The sequence below is a fragment of the Phacochoerus africanus genome, chromosome 5, assembly GCF_016906955.1.
Source record: "Phacochoerus africanus isolate WHEZ1 chromosome 5, ROS_Pafr_v1, whole genome shotgun sequence".
Classification (NCBI taxonomy): domain Eukaryota; kingdom Metazoa; phylum Chordata; class Mammalia; order Artiodactyla; family Suidae; genus Phacochoerus; species Phacochoerus africanus.
In genome coordinates, this window is record NC_062548.1 from 3,869,681 (window position 1) to 3,891,184 (window position 21,504).

Here is a 21,504-nt window from a genome sequence, read left to right on the forward strand (position 1 = left end):
CATAACCTGTATCCATGAGCGCATGCGTATGTATAACTGTCTGCTCAAAATTTATGGAACACCTTGTAAGGGGGACAAAGGAATTTAGATGTAGCGGGAAAACTAATGGGGTATATAAGGCGACGTCCCGCTGTGTTTGGGGCTCAGCCTTTGGATATGAATCCGCTGAGCCAGGGCCGGCACGAATAAATGCTGCTTCCTAGCAAAACGGTCTTGGTGGCCTGTCTCCCTGGCTGAGAATCCTACAACAAACTGAGCTCGAAGGGGGTGGTCTGCACGTTAGCAAGGTGGCAAGAGCTGAAAACCTCTGCAAACTACTACATTTAAAAAAAAAAAAAGGTTGAAAACAAGGAAATAGAAAGATTTTAATGCAACAAAAATAATACCACGGTGCATGTCCCCTCCTGCCTGGGACTGTGCGGATCGTGTGTCCCCAGGGCCGGCGGGTGCCTGGCTTTCAGGGTCCCCACCCTACAGGCAGCACACCTGTCCCATGCATTACATTCAACTGCCACTCTGGCTTCCGGGGGCCCCTGACTTCCGACCTGGCTCTGCGTCCTTCGTGGGGGGTCCCACCTCCCTGCTCGTGCCCGCAGGGCTGGCCACGGACTCGGGAGGGCAGCCCTGGGCAGAGGAGACGACTCGCTGCCCCGACCCGCGTGTGACTGTCCCCCCCAGCCGCAGCCGCCCCCGGGGCTGCCTGGAGGGGCTCCCCGACTGAGGACGGAACCCCTAGGCCGTCTAGGCAGTGGGGTGCCGCCTGGCTCCACGGCGCTGCCCGGCGGAGTCCGGACGCCCGTCCCGAGTCCTGCTGAGACTCAGCGGCGCCCCCGCCTCACAGCTGGTCCTCGTCTACCCAGACGGTCTTGCGCTGCTCCTCGCAGATCTTGTCCTTGAGGACGCGGATCAGCTCCTCCACGCTGCCCCACATGTCAGCCTCCACCGTGGCGTACAGGCAGGGCAGGGCCTCCAGCTCCTTCTCCTTCAGCCGGCACAGGCGCAGGAACTCCTCCTCCGTCTCGGGCCGCAGCAGCATCTTCCTGCGGGCGGGGGCAGGGCGAGGGAGACACACGGGGGCCGTGGCGCCACTGTCTGCCCACCCTGGGAGTGCCCCGGCCACCCTTGCTGGCGCCCACCCACCGACCACTCGGGCCCTCCCTGCCCACCCACGGACCTCCCTTCCCGGCTTTGTTTCTCCAGACATCTACCCCTGAGCTTCCTATGTCCTGGACTCTTTTATTCTGTTCTTCGTGGAATCCCAAGAGATGCCCATTTTAGAAAAATGCCCTTGACGGGAGATCAAGATGGCAGAGGAGTAAGATGTGCTGCTCCCCCTTTTCCCACAAACACATCAAAAAAACACATCTACGTGTGGAATGACTCGCACAGAATGTCTACTGAACGCTGGTAGAAGGACTTCAACCTCCAAAAAGGGCAAGAAACCTTCCACCTAACGGGTGGAACAAAGGGAAAAAAAGAGAGAGTGAGAAAAAGAATCAGGATGCGACTAGCACTCCTGAGAGGGAGCTGTGAAAGAGGAAAGGAACCCACACCCCGGGAGGCCACCTAACCGAGGGGGAGATCAGCCGAGACGGAGGGACCTCAAAATCACTGAGAAAAGCACCACAGCTGGACTGAGGAGGGCCAAGCAGCGGAAGAGCCACACAGACCATCGGCACCACAGCCCCAGCTGGCACAGCCTGAGATGCTTGGGTGGGTGCTGGGCGCTGAGACTCAGGCTCCGGAGGTCAGTTCTGGGGAAAGGACAAGGGCTGGCTGTGTGGAGACAGCCTGAGGGGCTAGGGAGTGGTGCACCACAGGCTAGGGAGTGGTGTGCTACTGGCTGGGGAGCAGAGCACCACAGCAGAGGGAACGTGGGAGCTGGGCCTGCAGGAGAAGCAAGGCGCCGTTGTCGGGGAGGGCGAGAGGAGGAGGGCGGACTGCCATAGGAATCTCTTTCCCTGAGCACGTGTGGGCTCCCAGAGGGCGGGGCACCTCTGGCACAGGCTATGGGTGGCAAGAGGCCACTTGCTTGGGCTACAGGAGACTGGGTGCCTCTTGTGCAGGCTATGGGTGGCCGGGCACCTCTTGTGTAGGCTAAAGGCAGCAGGGGGACTAGCATGAGACAGCGCTTCTTGCATGATCTACAGGCAGTGGGAACAAACCACAGCAGTCATCTCAGAAACCAGAGGGGGGCATGGCCTGCCACCACTAGGGGTCTATGGACAGGCTCCACCTGCGGCCCCAGTCACCTCAGAGGTTGGCAAAAAAGAGGGCACTGCAACCAAGCACCATTGATGTTCTCATTCCCCTGGGAACACACCCTCCCTGCTGCTGCCAATGCCAAATGCTCTGGGTAGCACCCACGCATGCTTGATTACTGTCACTTCCCAGTATCCTGCAACCAGGAGCAGCTTGTGCAGCACTTCCTGCATGGGCTAAACAGGATGGGGTGCTTCTTGCATGGTCTACAGTCATCTCTGACTCAGAGGTGGGCATGGCTTGCCACCATTAAGGGTCCGTGAACAAGAACCTCTCACAGACACAATCACTTCAGAGGGGGGCATTGCAACTGAACACCACCTATTGTTGCTCTCACTCCCCTGGGAACTCACATACTCTGTCACTGCCACTGCCAAGTGCTCTGGGCACCACCTAAATCTGCCTGAGGCTCATTACCACTTCCCAGAGCCTTGCAACTGGGAGTCGGCTGTGCCACCTTCTGGCAGATCCTTGCTACTGGCAAGAGTGCAGAAACCAGGCACTGACCACTAGCCTTACCCACTGCCTTCTTCTCCCTGGCAACACATTCAGCACCCTATCAAGGGAATAACAGCCTGCTCACACTGAAGAAAGAGACAGCAAATATCCAAACCCCCATGCCAAAAATAAATAGTAACCCCCCACAAAATACAAAGGGGTGCTCTTACATAGAAAGACCTTCAAGACTACAGTAGTTCGTTTCCCTAAACTCACAGGAAAAGAAAAATATAAGCAAAACGAAGAAGCTTGGGAACCATTCCCAGTTAAAAGAACAGGAGAATTTACCTGAAGCAGCAGACAATGAAAGAGACCTCTGCAGTCTAATAGGCACTGAGTTCAAAAGGGAGATAGTGGAAATACTGAAGGAATTAAGGGTGAGTATGAAGGAATTAAGAGCAGATATAAACAGTAAAGCAAATTACTTTAGAAAGGAGCTAGAAAATACAAGGAGGGACCAAGAAAAATTAGAAAATTCATTTGCAGAGATGAAAACCAAGCTAAAGGCACTAAAGGGCAGAATGAATAATGCAGAGGAACGAATTGGTGACTTGGAAGATAGCATAATAGAAATCAACCAATCAGGACAGGAGACAGAAAACCAAATGGAAAAACATGAAAGCAATATAAGAGATCTATGGGATAATACAAAGCAAGCCAATCTAGGCATAATAGGGATTCCAGGAGGAGAAGAAAAAGAAAAGGGATTGAAAATATATTTGAAGAAATTATGGCTGAAAACTTTCCAAATCTAAAAGAAACAGATATCAAGATACGGGAAGCACAGAGGGCCCCAAACAAGTTGAACGCAAAAAGGCCCACACCAAGACATATTATAATAAAAGTGACAAAAGTTAAAGAGAGGATTGATTCTAAAGGCAGCAAGAGAAAAACAAAGTGTTAATTGTAAGGGAACCCCCCCCCCCCACAAGGCTGTCAGCTGATTTCTCTACAGAAACACTACAGGCCAGAAGAGAGTGGCAAGATATATTCAACGTTCTGAAAGGGAAAAACCTGCAGCCTAGAATACTCTATCCAGCAAGAATATCATTGAAAATAGAAGGAGAAATAAAGAATTTCTCCAACAAACAAAAGCTAAAAGAATATAGCAATACTAAACCCATTCTAAAAGAAATACTGAAAGGGCTTCTCTAAATAAAAAAGAAGTAACAAGAAACAGGATGGAGGAAATCACTGTTGGGAAGGAATCCCTTATATGAGCCAGTATACAGACCTAAAAGGAAAAACAAAACAAAAAAAACCCTACTGTAAAAGTGACAATAAACATAAGGAACAGCAAAAGGACAAAAGGGAGGATGTTTAAAAAGGACTTCAACATCCCCGAATGTGGGGAAGGGAAGTAAGGAAATCTAGACTTTTTTTTAAGGGTGCACCTGTGGCATATGGAGGTTCCCAGGCTAGGGGTCGAATCAGAGTTGCAGCCACAAGGCCTACACCACAGCCACAGCCACGTGGGATCTGAGCTGAGTCTGCGACCTACACCCCAGCTCATGGCAATGCGAGATCCTTAACCCACAGAACGAGGCCAGGGATCAAACCTGCCTCCTCATGGATGCTAGTCAGATTTGTTTCTGTTGAGCCACAATGGGAACTCCATAGACTCTTTTTTAATAATGTGTTTGAGCCCATATAGGACTATCAGGCTAAAAAGCAGATATAGAAAGGGGTTAACATACTTGAAAAACAGGCCAACCACAAATCAAAACCAAATATTACTTTCCTCCCCCCCGCCAAAAAAAAATTGAGACATGTCCCCGCCCCCCGGCCCTGTTTTTTGGCCACACCCATGCCATAGGATGTTCCCAGGCCAGGAATCAAACCCAAGCCACAGCAATGAGAACACCAGATCCTTAACCTGCTGTGCCACCAGCGAACTCCTAAAAATGTCTTTTTAATTTGATTTTCTTAAATCTCTCTCTCTCTCTCTTTTTTTAAGGGCCACATGCACAGCATATGGAGGTTCCCAGGCTAGGGGTTGAATTGGAGCTACAGCTGCTGGCCTGCACCACAGCCACAGCAATACCAGATCCGAGCCACATCCGCGACCTACACCATAGCTCACAGCAATGCTGGATATCCTTAACCCACTGAGGGAGGCCAGGAACTGAGCCCACACTTTCTGGGAGACCAGTCAGGTTCTTAACCTGCTGAGCCACAACGGGAGCTCCTCTATGTTTAATTTTTGAGGAGCCTCCATGCTGTTCTCCATACAGCTGCACCCTTTTGTATCTCCCACCCCCCTGCAGTGTGCAAGGGCTCCAACTTCTCCCCGTCTGGGCCCACCTGTGTCAGTTTCTGGTGTTTGTGCAGCAGCTCTTCTGATGCATGTGAGGCGATGAGGTAGGGACTCTGGTCTCATTGACTTATGGTTCCCTAAGCCTGGCACCTAATGGGAAACCCTGGGGGAAGAATGGAGTGGCCTGGCCACCCTCAGTCTCAGCTGCAGCTGGTGTGAGGAGAGGTGGGGACCAGAGACGCCACCACGTGACAGGCAGGCCCCCCACCATGTGACAGGCAGGCCCCCCACCTCGGCATCATCCTGATTTCCTCCTTCTATTAAATCCCACAGCTGACCCCTCCCCCAATTGCACGGGCTTGACCTTGGTGGATCCAGGATCGGACTTTCCTCATTGCTCACCAGACGGGACCCATCCCGCATCATGGTCCTTTGTCCAGGTTGTCGCGATGCCCGTCTTGGCACAGCAGCCAGTGGGCCTTGCCATCCCATGTTAGATTATGTCATTCCTCAAAACCACCAGTAGCTCTGTCTCACTCAGGAGATGTCACACTGTCCTATGGCCGACATGGGCTGGCGTGGCTGGACCCCACTTGGCTACAAAGTCCCTTCTCACGGCTCTGCCCACACTGGCCTCCTCCCACCTCTGGGTCTGGGCGCCAGCTGTGCCCTCTGCACCCGCCCGACCTGGCCTCACTGTAGTGGGTCTGCACCAACATCAGCTTCCTGGACCACCTGGGTCCTGCGGCGCCCACCTGGCCCTCCTGGCACGCATCCTCCTGGAAACCTTCCACCTACGTGTATGTTACTGTCTCTGCTGCTGGAGGTCAGCGCCATGTCCCTGGACTGGGGACAGACACTTGATAAGGATTCACTAAAGAGGTGAGCGGGGCTGGGGGGAACCCAAGCAGCCAGCTGTTCTTGGTGGGACCCCAGAGGCTTGGTGGGGTGGGGGTGGAGGTGGTACTTTAAGGCCCTGGGGGGTCCTGGAGACCTACCTGAACTTCTTAATGTTCTTCTCTGACACGCGGATGAAGAGCACGATGGGGTAGATTCGGGACTTGATCAGGTCTCGGGTGCAGCTGATCCCAGCCTCCAGCAGACAGTGCTTGTTCTGCAAGCCCAGGGGACAGAGGTCAGCAGGGCCCATGCCACCTCCGCCAGGCTGGGTGCCTGGGGCGGGGCCCGCGGTGCAGGATGCGAGAGCCCCGAGTGCCCCAGCTGGACCCCAACCTCTGAGACACATGGCCCTGCTCATTTAGACCCCTCGCTCCCTCTGCCACGCGCAGGGACGGGCACTGCCAGAGCCCTAGTCCCCAGCCTGGGGTGAATCAGCCGGCATGAACGAGTCTTAATAAAAAGCAAAGACAGCGAGAGAACACCTGCTACTCTGTTCTGCCTACAGATGCGCTCTTGGTACTAGATGGGGTGGAAAATGCTTGGGAGGTGAGGTGGGCTGGATGGCCCCGGGGGGATGTAAGGGTTCTCAAGCATGACTCCCTGGTGCCCATGAGCTCATCATTTCTGAACAATGATCCCTGTTTTGCTGCAGGTGCCACTTCAAAAAAAAAAAAAAAAACCCCACAAAAACAAAAACACCTTTGCACTGAAACAGAACAAGAATACCGAAACGTACACATGCTCCTAAGCTTGTAGCTCAGAAGACTTTTCACAAACTGAATGTGCTGGTGGGACGAGCACCCAGCTCCAGAGGCAGAGGTGGCCCTGGTCCTCCGGGTCACTGCTTCCCTGTCTCACCAGTGTAGCCACTACCGGAATTCTAACAGCAAAGATTCTTGGACAGTATCACCTTTGCGCCTAAAACCTTCGTGGCTCCAACTCTGCCCACTCATTTTCCATCCATGCTGGCTTCGAGAACTTTAATACCCAATAAACTCTTCAAGGCTGGCTAATAGCCTGGCTGTGCTTTGATCCGTGTGACAATGGGGGCAGGTGCTTGAGTGACTGTTGGCTGGACAGCAAATCTGGAATTCCTGGCTGGACACTTGCTCCTGCCACCCCCCAGGTCACTGCCCACCAGGGAGCCAAACCCCCAACTCTGGGGCAGCACTCATCCACTGTGGACTGAGAATCTCACCTTCATCCAGACCTGGAGCAAGGAACAACTCCATGCTCCGGGCTGCCCAGGATCACGAAGCCTGGCTCCAGAAGACTCTAAACCAAGTGCAGGTGCCTTTTCTGCATTATTGCCAAGAACCCTTCCGATGCTCCATTTCCCCCTTTTGGAGAACACAGTCCCCATCACCTGCTCGCTCGCCATTTCTGGCCCCTGCTATCACAGCCAGGCTCAACACATCCCTGAACAATGTGGACCAGAGCACCAGCACCAGGGAACTACCAGAAACACAAGGGGGTTCTGACCCATAAATGGACATTGGAGCCGGCGAACAGGACTTGGAGAAATTAGCACGTGGCAGAGGCAGAGGAGGAGAAGGTTCACACGCAGGGAGGTGAGAGCAAGTTCGGCTCTCGTCTGTGGCCCGGGTGGCTCACAAGACGATCAGGCAGTGTCAGCCCCGCCAGCCTCCAGCCCGCCTCACCTTGGCTGCCACTGCCTCGATGTTGGCAGGTACGACACATTCAAAGGTGTTGGGGTTCTTCTCTCTGGAGTAGATGATAGTCTCTGACTTCTGCTTTCGGAGGAACTCTTCTCTCGTGACAACATCTGCGGAGAGAGGGACCAGTCCTGAGGGCAGCACAGGCGGTCTTGGGATGTGACCATCCCATCCAGGCGCTGCCCTGCTTCCTGGGCTCGACAGAGCTGCACGGCTGACCCCCTTCTGGCCACGTTTAGATGAATCTCATCTCCCCCACTAGATCCTGAGGTTCTTGGCCGAGGGCAAGGTCAGGGTCACACTTTACACTCCCCACCGCAGCCCGCTGTCCACACCCTTTCATTAGCTCCAGGGCCCTTGATGGAAGAGGAAGAGGAAGAGGAAGGAGAGGAGGGGAGGGAAGAGGCGGCCTGCGGGGCACGCACCTGGCTTGCATATGGTGAACTCCATGGCGCCCCCCGAGTTGAGCAGCTTCTGGACCAGCGCCTTGGCCAGCATGGTGGGCGTGAAGAGGACGGGCCGACGGCGCTCGCAGTAGAAGGCGTGCACCGGGCTGTAGGGGATCAGGCTGAGGTTCTTGCCGAGCTCACTCTCAGGGTCCAGCTCTGGGAAGGGACAGCGAAAGGCTGCCTGTGGCTGGGTAGGGGGCACCCCTGGTTGTCCTCTAGGCCCCAGGGAGCTTTGGAAGCCATTCTGGAAGGGTAGATGGGACCCTGGGGGCTGGTTCTCCTAAACCACTATACAGAATGATGCAAGCCTGCAGCCCAGGACGCCCTTGGGCCACCCAGGAAGTGTATGAAATGACCTGCGGGCGGGCCCTGTTCTGGGAGCTGGGTCGACAGCGCTGAGTCAGGCCCTGCTCAGAGGCAGGAGGGATGGAGGTGGCAGGAGGTGGACAAGAAGTGGGTGACATGGGCAGATGACGCTGAGCTCCCTATGGAGGAGCGTGGCCTGAGGCCCGACCAGGAGGAGCCCGGGTGAGGGGAGCAGGAGCAAGGAGAGCTGGGGGCAAGGGGTCCCCGTCCTTCGTCCCCTGGCCTGGCCAGCCTGGAGAGGAGCCCCAGGCCCCCCGGCCATCAGTGAGAGGCCAGCAGGCCCTGGGAGGCAGGCCAGGAGGGCTGGCTCGCCACCAGCAGTGCCTTCCATAGGGGACTGTGGCCCCTCGCTGGCTTTATGATAAGTGGCAAGAGGCACTCAGTGAGGAGAGAAATCAATAAATAAATGCTTCACGGCAAACAGCTCCAATTAACACGGCATCTGGGCTCAAACCAACTACAGCAAGCGTCAGCTGGGGTGAGCTCGGCGGGACGCGGCCAGCAGGCTGCTGGTCCTCCCAGCAGGACCCCACAGCTCCTCCCCAGGCGGCACCCCCTCCCCACTTCAAAGGAGCAGACAGGCTGGCTCTCGGGGACCCTGAGGCTGCGGGCATGCGGGAGGTGGGCAGGGGCCGGCAGTCAGCACCCTACCTTCCTGCTTCTCGGTCAGGAGCTTTGTGGCGTCCAGCGAGGCCCGGCCCAGGCTCCCCCGCGGGCTCCCGGAGACGATTCGGACTCGCTCGTGGCTGTTCATCCGCTTGTACTTGTTCTCAGACCTGCTGACGAACTGGGGACAGTGGGGGCGAGGATGGCTCCTAACCCAGATCCCAGCTCTGCCCCCGGGGCCTGGGTCAGTCACTCCCCCCAAGGACAGGGGCCACCTGGCAGGTTCTCCTGCCGTTTGGGAGCTGGGAGTCGGCAGGTAAGGAAACAAACGCCTCCTCTCTCCTCCCCAGATGGGCAGGACCTGCCGGGGGCTGTTCCCGAGCAGGCTCCCAGTGGAGCCCCCTGCAGTCTCACCCACTTCCCCAGAGGCGAAGACCCCTGGCTGGGAGCCTTCAGAGGCAGGACTCTGAGTCTTCTGGGGGTGCCTCACCCTCCTATGATTCAGAGCTGAGCCCTGGAGGGCGGAAAGTTTTGCCCGGGGTGGGGGCCTATCCCCTGGGTGACTCTGCGTCTCTCCTCCATGTCCCTTTGCAGGCAGGAACGTCCAGGGAGCGGGGACGTCGGCCCCTCTCTGTCATTAACCGGCCTTTGGGCGAGTCACCCGGAAGCTCAGGGTTTCGGCCTCCCTCGAGCCACGTGGGCACAGAAACGTGTGGTCTCACGTGGTCCTGCGTCAGACTTCACCACGGTGCCCCTCCACCTCCCTAAGTGTCCTTCTGCTGCCTGTTCACCTCTACCTGGTTTTAGGGTCAGGTCACCCACCATTTCTCTGGGTTTCCTATGTTCCAACATGAGGACAGAGCAGTGGAACAAATGCATTAGTCCCACTGGAGCCTAATGAGCACAGCGCCAACCCAGGAACCTCCTTGTGAGGCTACGTGTTAATACTACTCTCAGCTTTTGTCAGCCGGTGACAGGGAAAAAGCCGGCACACACTGCTCCTGCATTTATGTGAGGTCACTTCTGAATGCCTCACCCACTAAGCTGTTCCTCGTGTAATGATCCATGCCAAAAAAACCCACCCCTTTTAGAATCTAGTACAAGGAAAAATCCTTTCTGGTCCCAAGAGCTAAAACGTTTCTGCATCAGCCACGGTTTAAAGTCTCTGCTGGGTTTCCCTTTTTCCCTTGACTGCTGGGAGGCTCAGAGATAACAGTGCTGAGTCTGAGGGACGAAACAGGCCTCGTGAGCTGGAATGTTTGTTTCCCTCCCCTGATCTTTCTATTAATATTTCGACAGCTAAGGTGTTTCCATTTCTTTTGGCTCTAAGTTGCCCCGAATCTTTCACAGAAGTGAGGTTTGCTTCCAACAGGGACAGAGGCTATATCTGTCGACTTGTCCCTGTGAGGATAAAACGGGATGAGAGAGGGGAGGTGCCGTGAAAGGACAAACACAGCACAGTTGTTGAGATCCAGCCTCCTTTTGCTGGTGCGGAAAGGGCAGGGCAGCAGCAAGGTGGGCCTGTAAAGTCAGCAGGTGCTCCGCGCGCTTTACCTGGAGGAGCTGGCCGAAGAGGAAGCTTGCTCGGGAGAGGCGGGGGCTGACCCGGGGGTCCGTGGTGGGAAGGGGTTCTTCGGGCTGCAGGGTGTTCTGCAATCAGTTTATCAAGCAGTGAGACCCCTAACACAGTAGTGCCACTGAGAACAGGAGCTCCCAAGCCCCCCACCCCCTGCCCCCGCCCGCTCTGCACTGATGGAAGCATTTCAGATGGGGAGCAGGCTCAGGGCTAAGAGGGGACTCCAGACCTGTTCCAACAGCGACCAGAGAGCAGCAGGGCATTGGGGGGGGGGGAATATTGCATCCCAGCTCGGAGAGGGGCTCCTTCTGGAGGGGGTGGCCGGCTCCTAAGGAACCTAGTCCCCTACAGTCATCCCACGAGACTGATGGCTCCCCCTTGGGGTCACCCCTCAAAGGGCCCCAGGAGGTGGTGATTAGCTGGCGGGGCGCAGGGCGACCTACCCGGAGGGCCCTCAGGGTGTGGTGTGCCGTGTCCGCCTCCTCCCGGCTGCCCCTGTGCATCAGACGTTGCAGCTTGACCAGGAGCAGTTGCTGGGCGCTGGGGAGGGAGGGGGCGGAGCCTCAGGGGCCTGGCCCGGGCAGGGGGCCCTGGGCAGGGTGTGTGCTCTGAGCCCCAGGCCTACCCCAGGGAGGCCTGAGCCCCGGACATCTGGCCTTGAACCCTCCCTCTGGAGCCGACTCCTCATGGTGCTGGGGTGAATTCCCTTAACCTTCCCGAGACTCGGTTTCCTCATCTAGAAATCGGGTCTACTGATGCTGCCCTCTCAGGGCTGGCCTGGGCAGCAGTGTCAGGGGCTCAGGATGCTTTATGGATGTCTGGGCGTCTGGCCAGGGGATGCTGGCTCAGCCCCTGTGTCATCACCGAACAACGAACAAGGCTGGGGAGGTAAGAGGCCACATCCCCGGGTAGGCGGGGAGGGTTTCGAGGAGGAGGAGGGACTGGCGGGGCTCACTCTTCAGCAGGCAAAGGCTCCCCTCTGCCGAGCTGCGCCATCCCCCTGGACCCGTCCGCCCTGCCGGTTCTGGCCTCACCGGCTGTAGCTGGGGATGGTGCCCATGTCCAGGTCGTGGTCCGTGAAGGGGTCGACCCGCGCACACAGCCACTCGTGCCTGTCCTGGTACATGGTGTCCAGGACGTGCACGACGTCGTCGCACTTCAGGGACATGGAGCAGGCGTCCAGCTGGCTGGAGATGTTGAGGTTCAGCCGGATGTAGAAGGAGTCGCCGGACGTGATAAGCCCCTCGTCTATGTCCTTCAGCAGCTTCCGGTACCCTGCGGGACCGAGGCGTGGAAGCAGCGCTGGCCGGCTGTGGGCCACCCCCGTGCAGCCCCCGGGATGGCCCCTTTGAGTCCGAGGCCGGGGACCCGTCCTCCCTGCCGAGGGAGCAGCTGGGTCGCTGACTGGGTTCCCTCTTTCTCTTGGCTGCCAGGAAGCTCGGAGCACACCTCTGTGCCACCGTACAACAGATCCAGTGATCCTGAACCCAAGTTCGCTCTGCTCGCTGCAGGACAGGCCAATACATTGTTGGGGCAGGAACGAGGAATCCCAATTTTTAATCAGAAAGCCAGCAGGCCCAGAAGATGGCAGACTCGTGTCTCAAAAAAAAAAACCCCCATCTTCTCTCAGCCCGAATTCAGGCTCCTTTTACCCAGAGGAAGGGAACAGAAGGGGCCTCTGGTCACTCCCTAACAGTCCTTGCTTGGGGGCAGGCCCACTGCAAGGCCGACCCGTGGCGGAGTAGGACCAGTCACTCACACTGGGACCTCTGCTACGATCTCCAAGTCCCCCCCCCCCCCACAACCCATGGTCACAGAGCTGGTGTATTATCATGCTGTTCTTGAATCGATAGCCTCCCCCCCCAACACGAGCAGGCATTCTGTGCTCTTCCGCAGCCACCACACCACAGCGCCACGCCTGTGAGATTCATCCGCGATGCTGTGCTGCAGCTGCGGGCATTCTTTTTCTTTGCTGTAGAGTATTCCCCCCCCCACCCCCCACCCTCCCGCCTCATGCTGACCGACCTGTGTTTCGGTGCACATCTGTGCCGTTGCCCGTTTTGGCTATTATGGCTAGAAACATTCTTATACCTTTGTAGAGCTATGTATGCTTTTTCTTAGGCGTCCTCACAGGAGTGGCAGGACTAGGTCACTGACTGTCTCTAGGTTTAGATTTAGTAGACGCGGCCAGACCGGCTTTCTAACGTGGTGGGACCACGGCACGTGTTTGAACGTTAGTTAACACTGTTGCCCGTTCGTGTAAATTTTCATCAATCCTTTTGGAAGGAAGTATGGCATAAAGCTGTACATACGGTAAAGGCGGGGAGCTGTCAGCTAACGTCCAGGCCATAAATCCCAAATATAAGTCCTGAAATCGGCCCCACACGCAGAGCGCTACTTAACACGGAGGAAGCTAAAGCAGTCCCGGTAGCCAGGCCTAGAAACAAAGGCCCACACCGCCCATGCCCCGGAGACTTGAGGCACTAGGCTGGCCTCCACCTTTGATGGAGACGGGGATTCGTGGCGCCCTTCCCACTCACTTGGTTGGAGTTAACACGCATCGCTGTCTGAGCGCCCCTCCCCCGCCCCGGAGGCGAGGCCCTGTAAGACCTTGCTAGAGGGAGCTCTTCTTTCCCTAACGTCCAGAGGCAGGGCTCCGCAGCTGATGGGTCCACGGGCCACTTCTCACGCTGCGTCCTAGGGCACTGGGGCCGGTGGGCAGGGCAGCGCCCAGAGACTCACTGCCGGGCTGGAAAGCCAGGCCTGGCAGAGGGGAGGAGCCAGCCCGCGGGTTGGCAGGCTGGGCGCGCTATTTGGGGACAGAGGCTCATTATTATCTGCCGCACCGACCGGGCGCTGCCGGGAAGGAGCGGGCAAGCAGGCCGCCGTGTGGAGAGTGGCTATTTATGCTCTGTTGAAACATTCATGAGCCCTGATGGGTAAAAATAAGATCCAGCTGCAGAGATAATCATGCAGGCAAAAAACCCAGAGGTGAGAACAAGAACTCACTTTGAGAGGTGGAAGACAAAGCCTGGTGCCCCCTGCCCGGGGGGCTTGGCCGAGAAAGAGGAAAAAGCTGCTGGGGGCCAGACGAGAAGAGGGGTGAGGCCTGGCTGTCCTGGAGCCGGGCCACAGAGCAACAGCCCGCTGGACCCGCCACCCCAGAGTCTCTGCCTATGTTAGGCTGGGAAGCCGGAGAGAGGAAGCAAACCCCAGCCTGGCAGGGAGAGGGGCGGGCCGGCCAGCAGGGATGCGGCCATCGCCCAGCAGGCTGCTTGGGGCTGGACGTGCCACCTGCACCATGAGCAGGGCGGGTGGCCTGAGGCACACCAGGGCAGGTGTGGGTCACACCATCTACCCTCCCCTGCCTGCTGCCCCACAGTCTCCTCCGATGGCAGCAGGCCTGCGTCTTTGCTCACAGAGGGCGCCGACACCAGGTCCCACGCCGGCTGGTGGACTCACCTTCCTGGTTGGCCTTGTAGTGCAGAGTGACGGGGCCGCTGCACCTCTGGATGGTCCAGTGCGCCTCCTCTTTGGTGCACGTGTCCAAGGGGACGCTCTGCCTCTCGCCTTTGATACAGCCCTCGAGCTAGAGATCAAAGACACGCTGTTCCGCTGGCGCCACGGGGAGCAGAGCTGCGGGGGCGAGGCTGCCCCTCGGGGAGGAGAAGCACCTCTCCCGACAGAGATGGGCCCAGCGCTGCCGCGGGAAGAAAGCGTCCGGCGGAAATGCGGTTCCCGCACCTCCTGGCCGTGGCCCGGGGCACGCGCATGCTGCGGTGTGCCCTGTGCGTGTGCACAGGCTCTAGAAACACGAGCAAGGAGTGGCAGAGAGAAGGGCCTGGAGAAGGGCTTCTGGCGAGGAAGGCCTGCTCCCCTCTGCCTCCCTCCCCAGCATAGCACAAAGCCTTGGCCGGGGATGGGGGCGGGCGGTGGTCCATGCGCTGTCAGCGGCAGATGTGCAGAGGAAGCAGAGGGAAAGCCGTGGGCACTCCGGCGCCCAGCCCCTCACCAGCAGCAACTGGTGGCCCTCGTGGAGGCCGGCCTTCTCAGCCAGGGAGCCTGGCTTGACCGAGTGGATGAAGCTCCCGCTCGCGTTGCCCCCGAGCAGGGTCAGCTGGGAGATGAGGCTGTCCCCGTTCAGCGTGGTGTGCTGCACCGCGGGCCCGGGACCCCGCACGTGCCCCACGGACGTGACCGATGGCCGGAAGGGTCTGGGTCAGGAGATAACGCGGGGGTTAGGCAGCTGCAGGGCGGGCCCCCTGCCAGGGCATGCCAGAGGGCGGGGCCCGGGGCTGGTCCTGTTCCCTGTCTCCATCAGGCTGTGTGGCCCTGGGCAGACCCCTCCCTCCCTGGGCCTGACTGGGGGTCAGGGGAGGCGATTTCTGACTTTGGGAGGCTCTGACTCCAGAACGAGGGTGACACGGACACTCCCCTTTGCAGAGGATCGAGGGGTGAAGAGCCTTTACCTCCTCCCTGCCCCCACCCCAGCTGTCCCCTGCCCACGACCTTGGTACCTTTCCAGCGAGAACTTTCTGAACATGAGGTTGACCTGCTCCAGGTCATAGGCGTCCAGGCCCTCAGACTGGTGGGAGGAGGAGGAGGAGTGGATGGAGGGGGGGCCGAAGGAGTACCGCTCGTGACTGTCATCTGCAAAGGAGGGACGGACGCGTCAGGACCCCAACTGGCCAGCGGAGCAGGGAGGGGCTCCTGGACTTGCTCCAGCCCCTGCCCCTCCCTGCCTGCCTGCCTCCTGGGACATTCTCCTCCGGATGAATGAGGTGGGGGGGGGGCAGCCTCAGTCAGCCAGCCCCCAAGGCCCAGGGGGGCAGAGGGTCCAGCGCTGGCAACCTCTCCTACACCACCACTCCCCTGCCCCCAGGAGTCCCTTCTTAGTAGGATGCCTCACCAGTTTTTTTTTTTAAGACTTTCTTGTTTGTTTGTTTGTTTTGCTTTCTAGGGCTGCACCTGCACCATATGGGAGTTCACAGGTTTGGGGTTGAATCAGAGGTGCATCTGAAGCCTACACCACAGCCACAGCAACACGGGATCCTTAACCCACTGAGCGAGGCCAGGGACCGAACCTGTATCCTCATGGATGTGAGTCAGGTTCGTTACCACTTAGGCTCAATGGGAACGCTAAAACTTTTTTTTTTTTTTTTTTTTGGTATCTAGAAAAAGGGTTTCCATCAGCAGGCGCTTGTTCTGCCTTGGAATCGGGTCCGTATTTTCCACTGGGGACCTCAGGTGTCACCAACAGGCACTGGCCTCCATGGGGCTGGAAGAGCAGCGTCTGGAGTACAGAAGCCCCTCTCCTCCCAATTCAGCAGGACCCCGAGGCCCCAGGGGAAAGACGCCCACCCTGCTTAGCTGGGGTGGGGGTGGGAAATATGCCAGCCCTGCTCTGGGCTGCCAACAACGGCTCCTCTGCAAAGAGAATCTGTCCCGATGCTGCAAGGAAAAAAAACCCCACGTTGGACCGCTGCCCAGAATTCTCTTCGCAGCTCTCCCCTGCCCAAACTCCTTTAGTTCTTGCCATTACCCAGCCGCTATTAGGTGCTGACCTCCCTTTAACACTTGATAGCTTCTGATGGTCCCCAATTAAGGAGAGCCACTAATCTTTCATTGCATCTGCTGGCAGCCTGAGCCGGTGCGGGGTGGAGGCAGGCTGGGGGAGCACAGGAGCGGGGGTGGGGGTGGGGGGGCCTGGCAGGCCACACCCGCAGAATTCTGAGCCAGTCTCCACGCTGTCAGCTCTGCAGGGGCCTGGGGAATGCTGCCACCACCACAAGGCACCGAGCCAATTCCCCAGAGGCTGGAACCCTCCCTGCTCCCCCCTCTCTCCTGTTGGGCCAGCCAGAAGCTCAGGTTTGTAAAATCCTCCCCACTGGCCCAGAATGAAGCCACCACGAGTCTCTGAGTCCCATGCACCTGTCACAGAGCCTGGTGAGGCGTGGTGTGCTGGGCTGACCTGGGCCCCTGGCTGTAAGGGGTGGTCGCTGGAGCTGCACCCATGCGTACTCCCTGGAAACGGAGCCCTGGGCCAAGTGAATATCCCCTCCCTCCCCACTCTGCCTGTGGGCTGTTTTAGGGCTGCCACCTCCCCGTCATGTCCCCAGTGCTTGCCTGTCCCACACGTCCAATTTCAGGGAATGAAGAAAACCAACCTTAACAGGCACTGTATCTCCAGCCCAGGACCCCACCCCATTCCTGCCACTTGTCTCGGTGAGACTCACTAACAGCTTAATTAATGTGCGGACTCTCAGAGGGTCCCCTGCTTCCAGGCCACCCTCCACCACACTGCTCCTCGGTCTCCCCAAGACTCTGTTTCTTCAGCTGCAAAATGAGGACAATAGCATTGCTGCAAACGGGTGCTGAGCGTTACTGGAGTCGGTTCACACAGCACGCACGTCCACATTGCGTGGCTGCAGCCACGAGCACCGTTCTGTCTTAGAAACCCACACCTGGCTCTGAGTCCACGCTCAGCCCCGGGGTGGCTCCCACCACCTGTAAAACAAAAGACGGACTCCTCGGGTGCTTCCTGGCTCAGGCTGCTTCCGACGGCATAGACAGCTCTCTTCCTAAAGACCTGCCGTGTGCAAGGCTTCGCCGTGGCGGGCCCTGGTGGAGGGTCAGGGCATGGCCGGCGTGGCTGCCACACCTGTAATGCCTCTCGGATGGGCCGGGTACCCACCGTCAAGGTCTAAGCCGTCGAATCCACCGCTGTCGTTGTCTTCTTCGACTGTGCTGCAAGACATAAGGGAGGAACAGGGAGCTCTCCTGGCTGTGTGTGCAGGTGGTCAAGGGAGGAAGCTTCTGGAATGTTCTGGCTATCCAAGAGGCTTTGGTTCTGAGAGGGCAGGATGGGCGGGAGAGGCAGGTCAGCAGGTGGGTGGAAGGCCATGGGCCAAGGGGAGGTGGTGCAGGCTGGACGCTCTGCTGGGAGGGCAGGATGGCCCCAGCAGCCCGCAGAGGCCACGGTGCCTGAGGACGGGCACAAAGTGCCGATGAGCCGATTCCCGGACAGCTTTGTCTGTGGTTTCCCACTCACTCCTCTTCTCGGATGCAGACGACTTAATATTTCTCAGATATCGGATGAGCTGCACTGTGCCATGAACCCAAAAGAGCTGAGCCTCCAGGCAGGACTGGGTGGGAGGGAGGCAGGTGCTCCAAGAATTCTGCGTTGTTGCTGGGTGGTTCTTGCGATGGAGCCGTTGGCAGGACCGGAGACACAAAGCCAGCCCCGCCAGCCACCCGCTGCTCTGGCCTTTCCAGGAACCCCCTGCCAAGCTCTAACTCTCACTGTGACAGGTCAACCATCAGCTGATGTGTATCGGGAACATGTGGGTGCCCTAGGGCATGTCTCATTGGGGACACAGATGGCTTCCAACAGGTGAGGAAAGGGCCCCGGGGGGCAGGAGTGAGGGGCCGCTCAAAGGGCCTCTCACCGTTGGCAGAAAGAGCCAAGCCGTGGAGCCATGGGGTGGAGAAACCCGATGTCGGGGTAGCACGGGGCAAAGTGACACAAGTTTCGTCGCTTGCTAGCTAGCGGCGACCCTGGGAAAGCCATGTCCCTTCCTGGAGCCTCAGTCTCTTCATCTCTGAAGTGGGCACCGTCCTGCTTGTGTCTTAAGCCTACTTTAAGGACGGCCAAGCTAGTGGGTGTTGAGTGGCACAGCAGGCCTCGGGCAGCTGCCCTACCTCCTCCGTCGCCCTGTCACTCACCTCCGATGAGGCGCGTCTTCCTTATAGCGCCTGACGATGGAGTCGTTTCCTGGGGGCTCGGCAGTGATTGACATGATGCTGGAACGGCTCCGATGCGGCTGCTTCAACACGCACACACACACACACGTGTTACAGGGAGCTGGGTATGTCTACGCTGCGCCTCCATGGGCACACAGGGACTTAATTTAACTCAGATGGGTCCTGCCTCCTACACAGGCAGTGTGGGCCCACAAGCTGGTTCTCAGCAGTGACCTTGGCCAAAGAAGGCTGGGGTGGTCAGAGCCCCTGAGCTGGGCGCCCATCTGCTTGCACATCTGCTGGCCTGGGGAGCGAGGTGGGGCTGGGGGGTGCTGAGATCTGCCAGGCAGTGCCTGGCTTGTGCCCTGCACAGACTGAACTCTCTGTCCCCAGGGCAGTCCGGGCTTGGGCTCCTGCTCCGGAGGAGAGGACCTCTGGGCCTGGTGGTGGTGGGAGCAACACACGGCGACGCGGACAGCTCGGCTGTTGGAGGAGGGTGACTCTTTGGAGCGAGGCTTGCGGGCTGGGGGAAGGGCTGCCTTAAATAAGAGCCTGGGATTTCACCTCCGAGAGCCACGCTCAGACAGGGGTCATTCATGGTCACCTCTCCCTCACCCCCAGGGTCTGATTTTGGAAGCAGAGCTGATGAGCTTCCCAGTGCGTCCCCTGGGGGTTGGAATTTCTAATCCCAGGCCTTCGGCTGCCAGCTGGGGGGAGTAGCACCAGGCCGGTGGTATGGTGCCTGGCCTGCCTGGGTGAGCTGGAGGGCGGCGTGGGGCATGGGGCAGGCCCTGCTCTGCCTTGGGCGGCCTCGGCTGCTCCAGCCCTGCCTGCCCCCACCACCAGCAGAACTGCCAGGGGCTGAGGAGCTGCGGCAGGACTTTCAGCGCCTGTGCCGTGCGCTGCGGCCCCGCTGAGGCCCTTCTTTTCCTCCCGCCAAGTGTTAAATTGGGAAAGGCGGTGGCAAAAGGTGTAAACACATGGTGAGACAGGGACATATCTTTAAATAAACCTAAGGGGGGCCTGGGCCGCGGCCCCGGGAGGGGAAGGCCAGGGGCGCCGGGCCTGTCAGGGCAGATGCAGCCTGGGCTGGCGGGCCTGGGCCAAGCTCTGAGCTGGAAGTGGGGCGGGGGGGGGGCAGTGGGGACCCCGCTCACCATCTTGGAGAAGGAGCTGGTGACAGGCAGGGACCTGGAGGAGCCCGGGCTGACGTCCATGCCATCTTCTTCATGTCCCCTCCCTGTCCTCAGGGACACACAGGGGTGCAGACGGAGGAAAGAGAAGGGGGAGAAAGGTCATTGAGGAAGGTCCCTGGGAGCCCCTGGGCACTGCGCCCCTGGGGGCAGTGGGGGCACACCCTTCCTGGGGGGTGGGAGGCGCGTGGAGGCACAGCCTGGTCTTTTCACCAGCACGTCCTGCCTGGCTCTCTGTGTGGAAGAGCGGGAAGCAGAGGACGTGCCTCTTGCGGGGCAGGAAGATTACTGCACAGCCACGCCAACATCAGAAGGGACCCCACTGTCCCCACTTCACAGGCCGTCTGGGGACCGGGGCCCATGGGGACAGGAGGTGTTGCCTCCAGCAGAGCCCCCAGCGCCCCATGCTCCTCTGCGGCTGCCTGGGGGCTTCTGCCCACTTTCGTTGCTGCAGATGGGGAGTCAGCCCATCCACGGCCCCAGGCCTGTGTGTGCATGTATGTGCGTGCACAGTAGCCCAGACTCTGGCTCCTGCGGGCATGACCAAAGTTCCCTTCCTGGCCCAGCACCCCAGGCCGGGCAGTCAGCAAGGCTCCGTCCCTGCTGGAGTCCTTCCCTCTTCTTGGCACAAACGCTCTCTACTTCCCGTAGGCCCCAGGCCCTTTACACCTCCCTTCCATACGAGGTCCTGGAAACACGTGGTCTGGCCCCTAGGGAGGTAGCCGGGCCCCCAGCTCAGGGCTCTCCTTCCCCCAGTGCTCCCACCAGGCCCAGGCGGGATCTGGACCTCTGGGTCCCCTGCTGTCCTCACAGCCCCTGGGAAGGATGAAGCCCACGGACCCGGGCCTGGCCATCCACGTCTGCAGCCTCGTTCCCAGGCCTGTCCCAAGCGCTGCCCGCTCCAGCCCTGGAAGGCGGTGCAGCCTTCCGTGTCACACCGTTTCCAGGCTCCACATCTTGTCTCTGCTTCCTGCTCCATCCTGGGCGCCCCTCCAGAGGCCCTGCCCCGTGGCCTAAGTGCCCCCTCTTCCAGGCCCAGTCTACACGTCCCTTTCAGGACAGCTCCTTCTCCGGCACTCCTCCAGCCACTCTCTGGGAGTCTGAGCCATTTCCTCCTCCTTGCCGACGGCTCCGCCTGAGCACCTGGGCCGTGGAAGTGTCTACGTGGACCTGCCAGCACCTGGCACACCACAGGGGCTCCCTGCACCTGGGCAAACCCTCGCTAGCCAGCTGTCACTCCAGAGCTGTGCCGGGGATGAGTGAGGGGAATTCTGAGGACAGCGTGTCTTGGGAACCAGGGGTAGCTTGCAGGCTGGGGGCCGCCTGGCCAGCAGTCTGCGAGGTCAAGCTGCCCTCCGGCCGACAGGCCAGGAGCAGACATGCAAAGCTCAGCTGAGGGCTCGGGGGCCCTGGATGGACCCCCAGTGCCGGGGGGGTGGGGGGTGCGGAAGGGAAACCTCAGATATGACATTTGTGCAGGCAGACTCCTGCCCTCTCTGATGCCATGTCCATCTGGACACCCCGCCAGCCACCCTGGGACCCCAGTGCCCTCAAGACCCATCCCGAGTTAACCTCACGGGATTGGTGCCCACAATGGCAGAGACAGAGGGACCCAGAGTCAGAGTGACAGCCTGGGGCGGATCCAGATGTCTCACTAACCTGGAAAATCTGAGGCGCGCTTCAGGCTGATGGGGGACTTGGCTCTCTGCAGCTGGAAGTGGGGAGCAGAAGGAAGAGACAGAGGACAAGATCAGACAAGGCCCGAGACGCGTGTCATCGGAGCTCGGGGAAGAAAGAAACTGAGTCGAGCCCACGCCGGCCCTTGCCACGTGGCTGCCGGAATCACAGAAGGCACAGGATGCCTGTCTCCACGCGGCTCCCCGGCCCCACGCGGGCAGCTGCTGGAATAAACAGCCCCCCCACCCCACCCTGAGGGAGGCTGTGCCATGTGGCCTGGGTGGTACATGGAGCGGCAGGG

At 58.9% G+C, this 21,504-nt stretch overlaps 1 protein-coding gene across 4 annotated transcripts in view; it reads right to left on the reverse strand.

The window, feature by feature from the left end:
• Positions 1-340: 340 nt before the first annotated feature.
• CARD11 (caspase recruitment domain family member 11) overlaps positions 341-21,504 on the reverse strand; it is a 123,079-nt gene continuing 101,915 nt past the window's right edge. For 2 of the 4 annotated variants that reach the window (XM_047779444.1, XM_047779445.1), the window contains exons 11-25: positions 21,186-21,237; positions 19,491-19,573; positions 18,316-18,416; positions 17,285-17,337; positions 15,108-15,240; positions 14,603-14,804; positions 14,053-14,179; positions 11,625-11,865; positions 11,034-11,130; positions 10,569-10,664; positions 9,060-9,195; positions 8,019-8,198; positions 7,579-7,703; positions 6,016-6,131; positions 341-1,040 (exon numbers count right to left, since the gene is read on the reverse strand). In XM_047779444.1, the coding sequence (XP_047635400.1) occupies positions 836-1,040; positions 6,016-6,131; positions 7,579-7,703; positions 8,019-8,198; positions 9,060-9,195; positions 10,569-10,664; positions 11,034-11,130; positions 11,625-11,865; positions 14,053-14,179; positions 14,603-14,804; positions 15,108-15,240; positions 17,285-17,337; positions 18,316-18,416; positions 19,491-19,573; positions 21,186-21,237 (1,947 nt within the window). In that variant the 3' untranslated portion in view covers positions 341-835. Of the gene's footprint in view, positions 1,041-4,833; positions 5,864-6,015; positions 6,132-7,578; positions 7,704-8,018; positions 8,199-9,059; positions 9,196-10,568; positions 10,665-11,033; positions 11,131-11,624; positions 11,866-14,052; positions 14,180-14,602; positions 14,805-15,107; positions 15,241-17,284; positions 17,338-18,315; positions 18,417-19,490; positions 19,574-21,185; positions 21,238-21,504 lie in introns of those variants that run through there. The other 2 variants (XM_047779446.1, XM_047779448.1) reach the window with 2 other exon arrangements.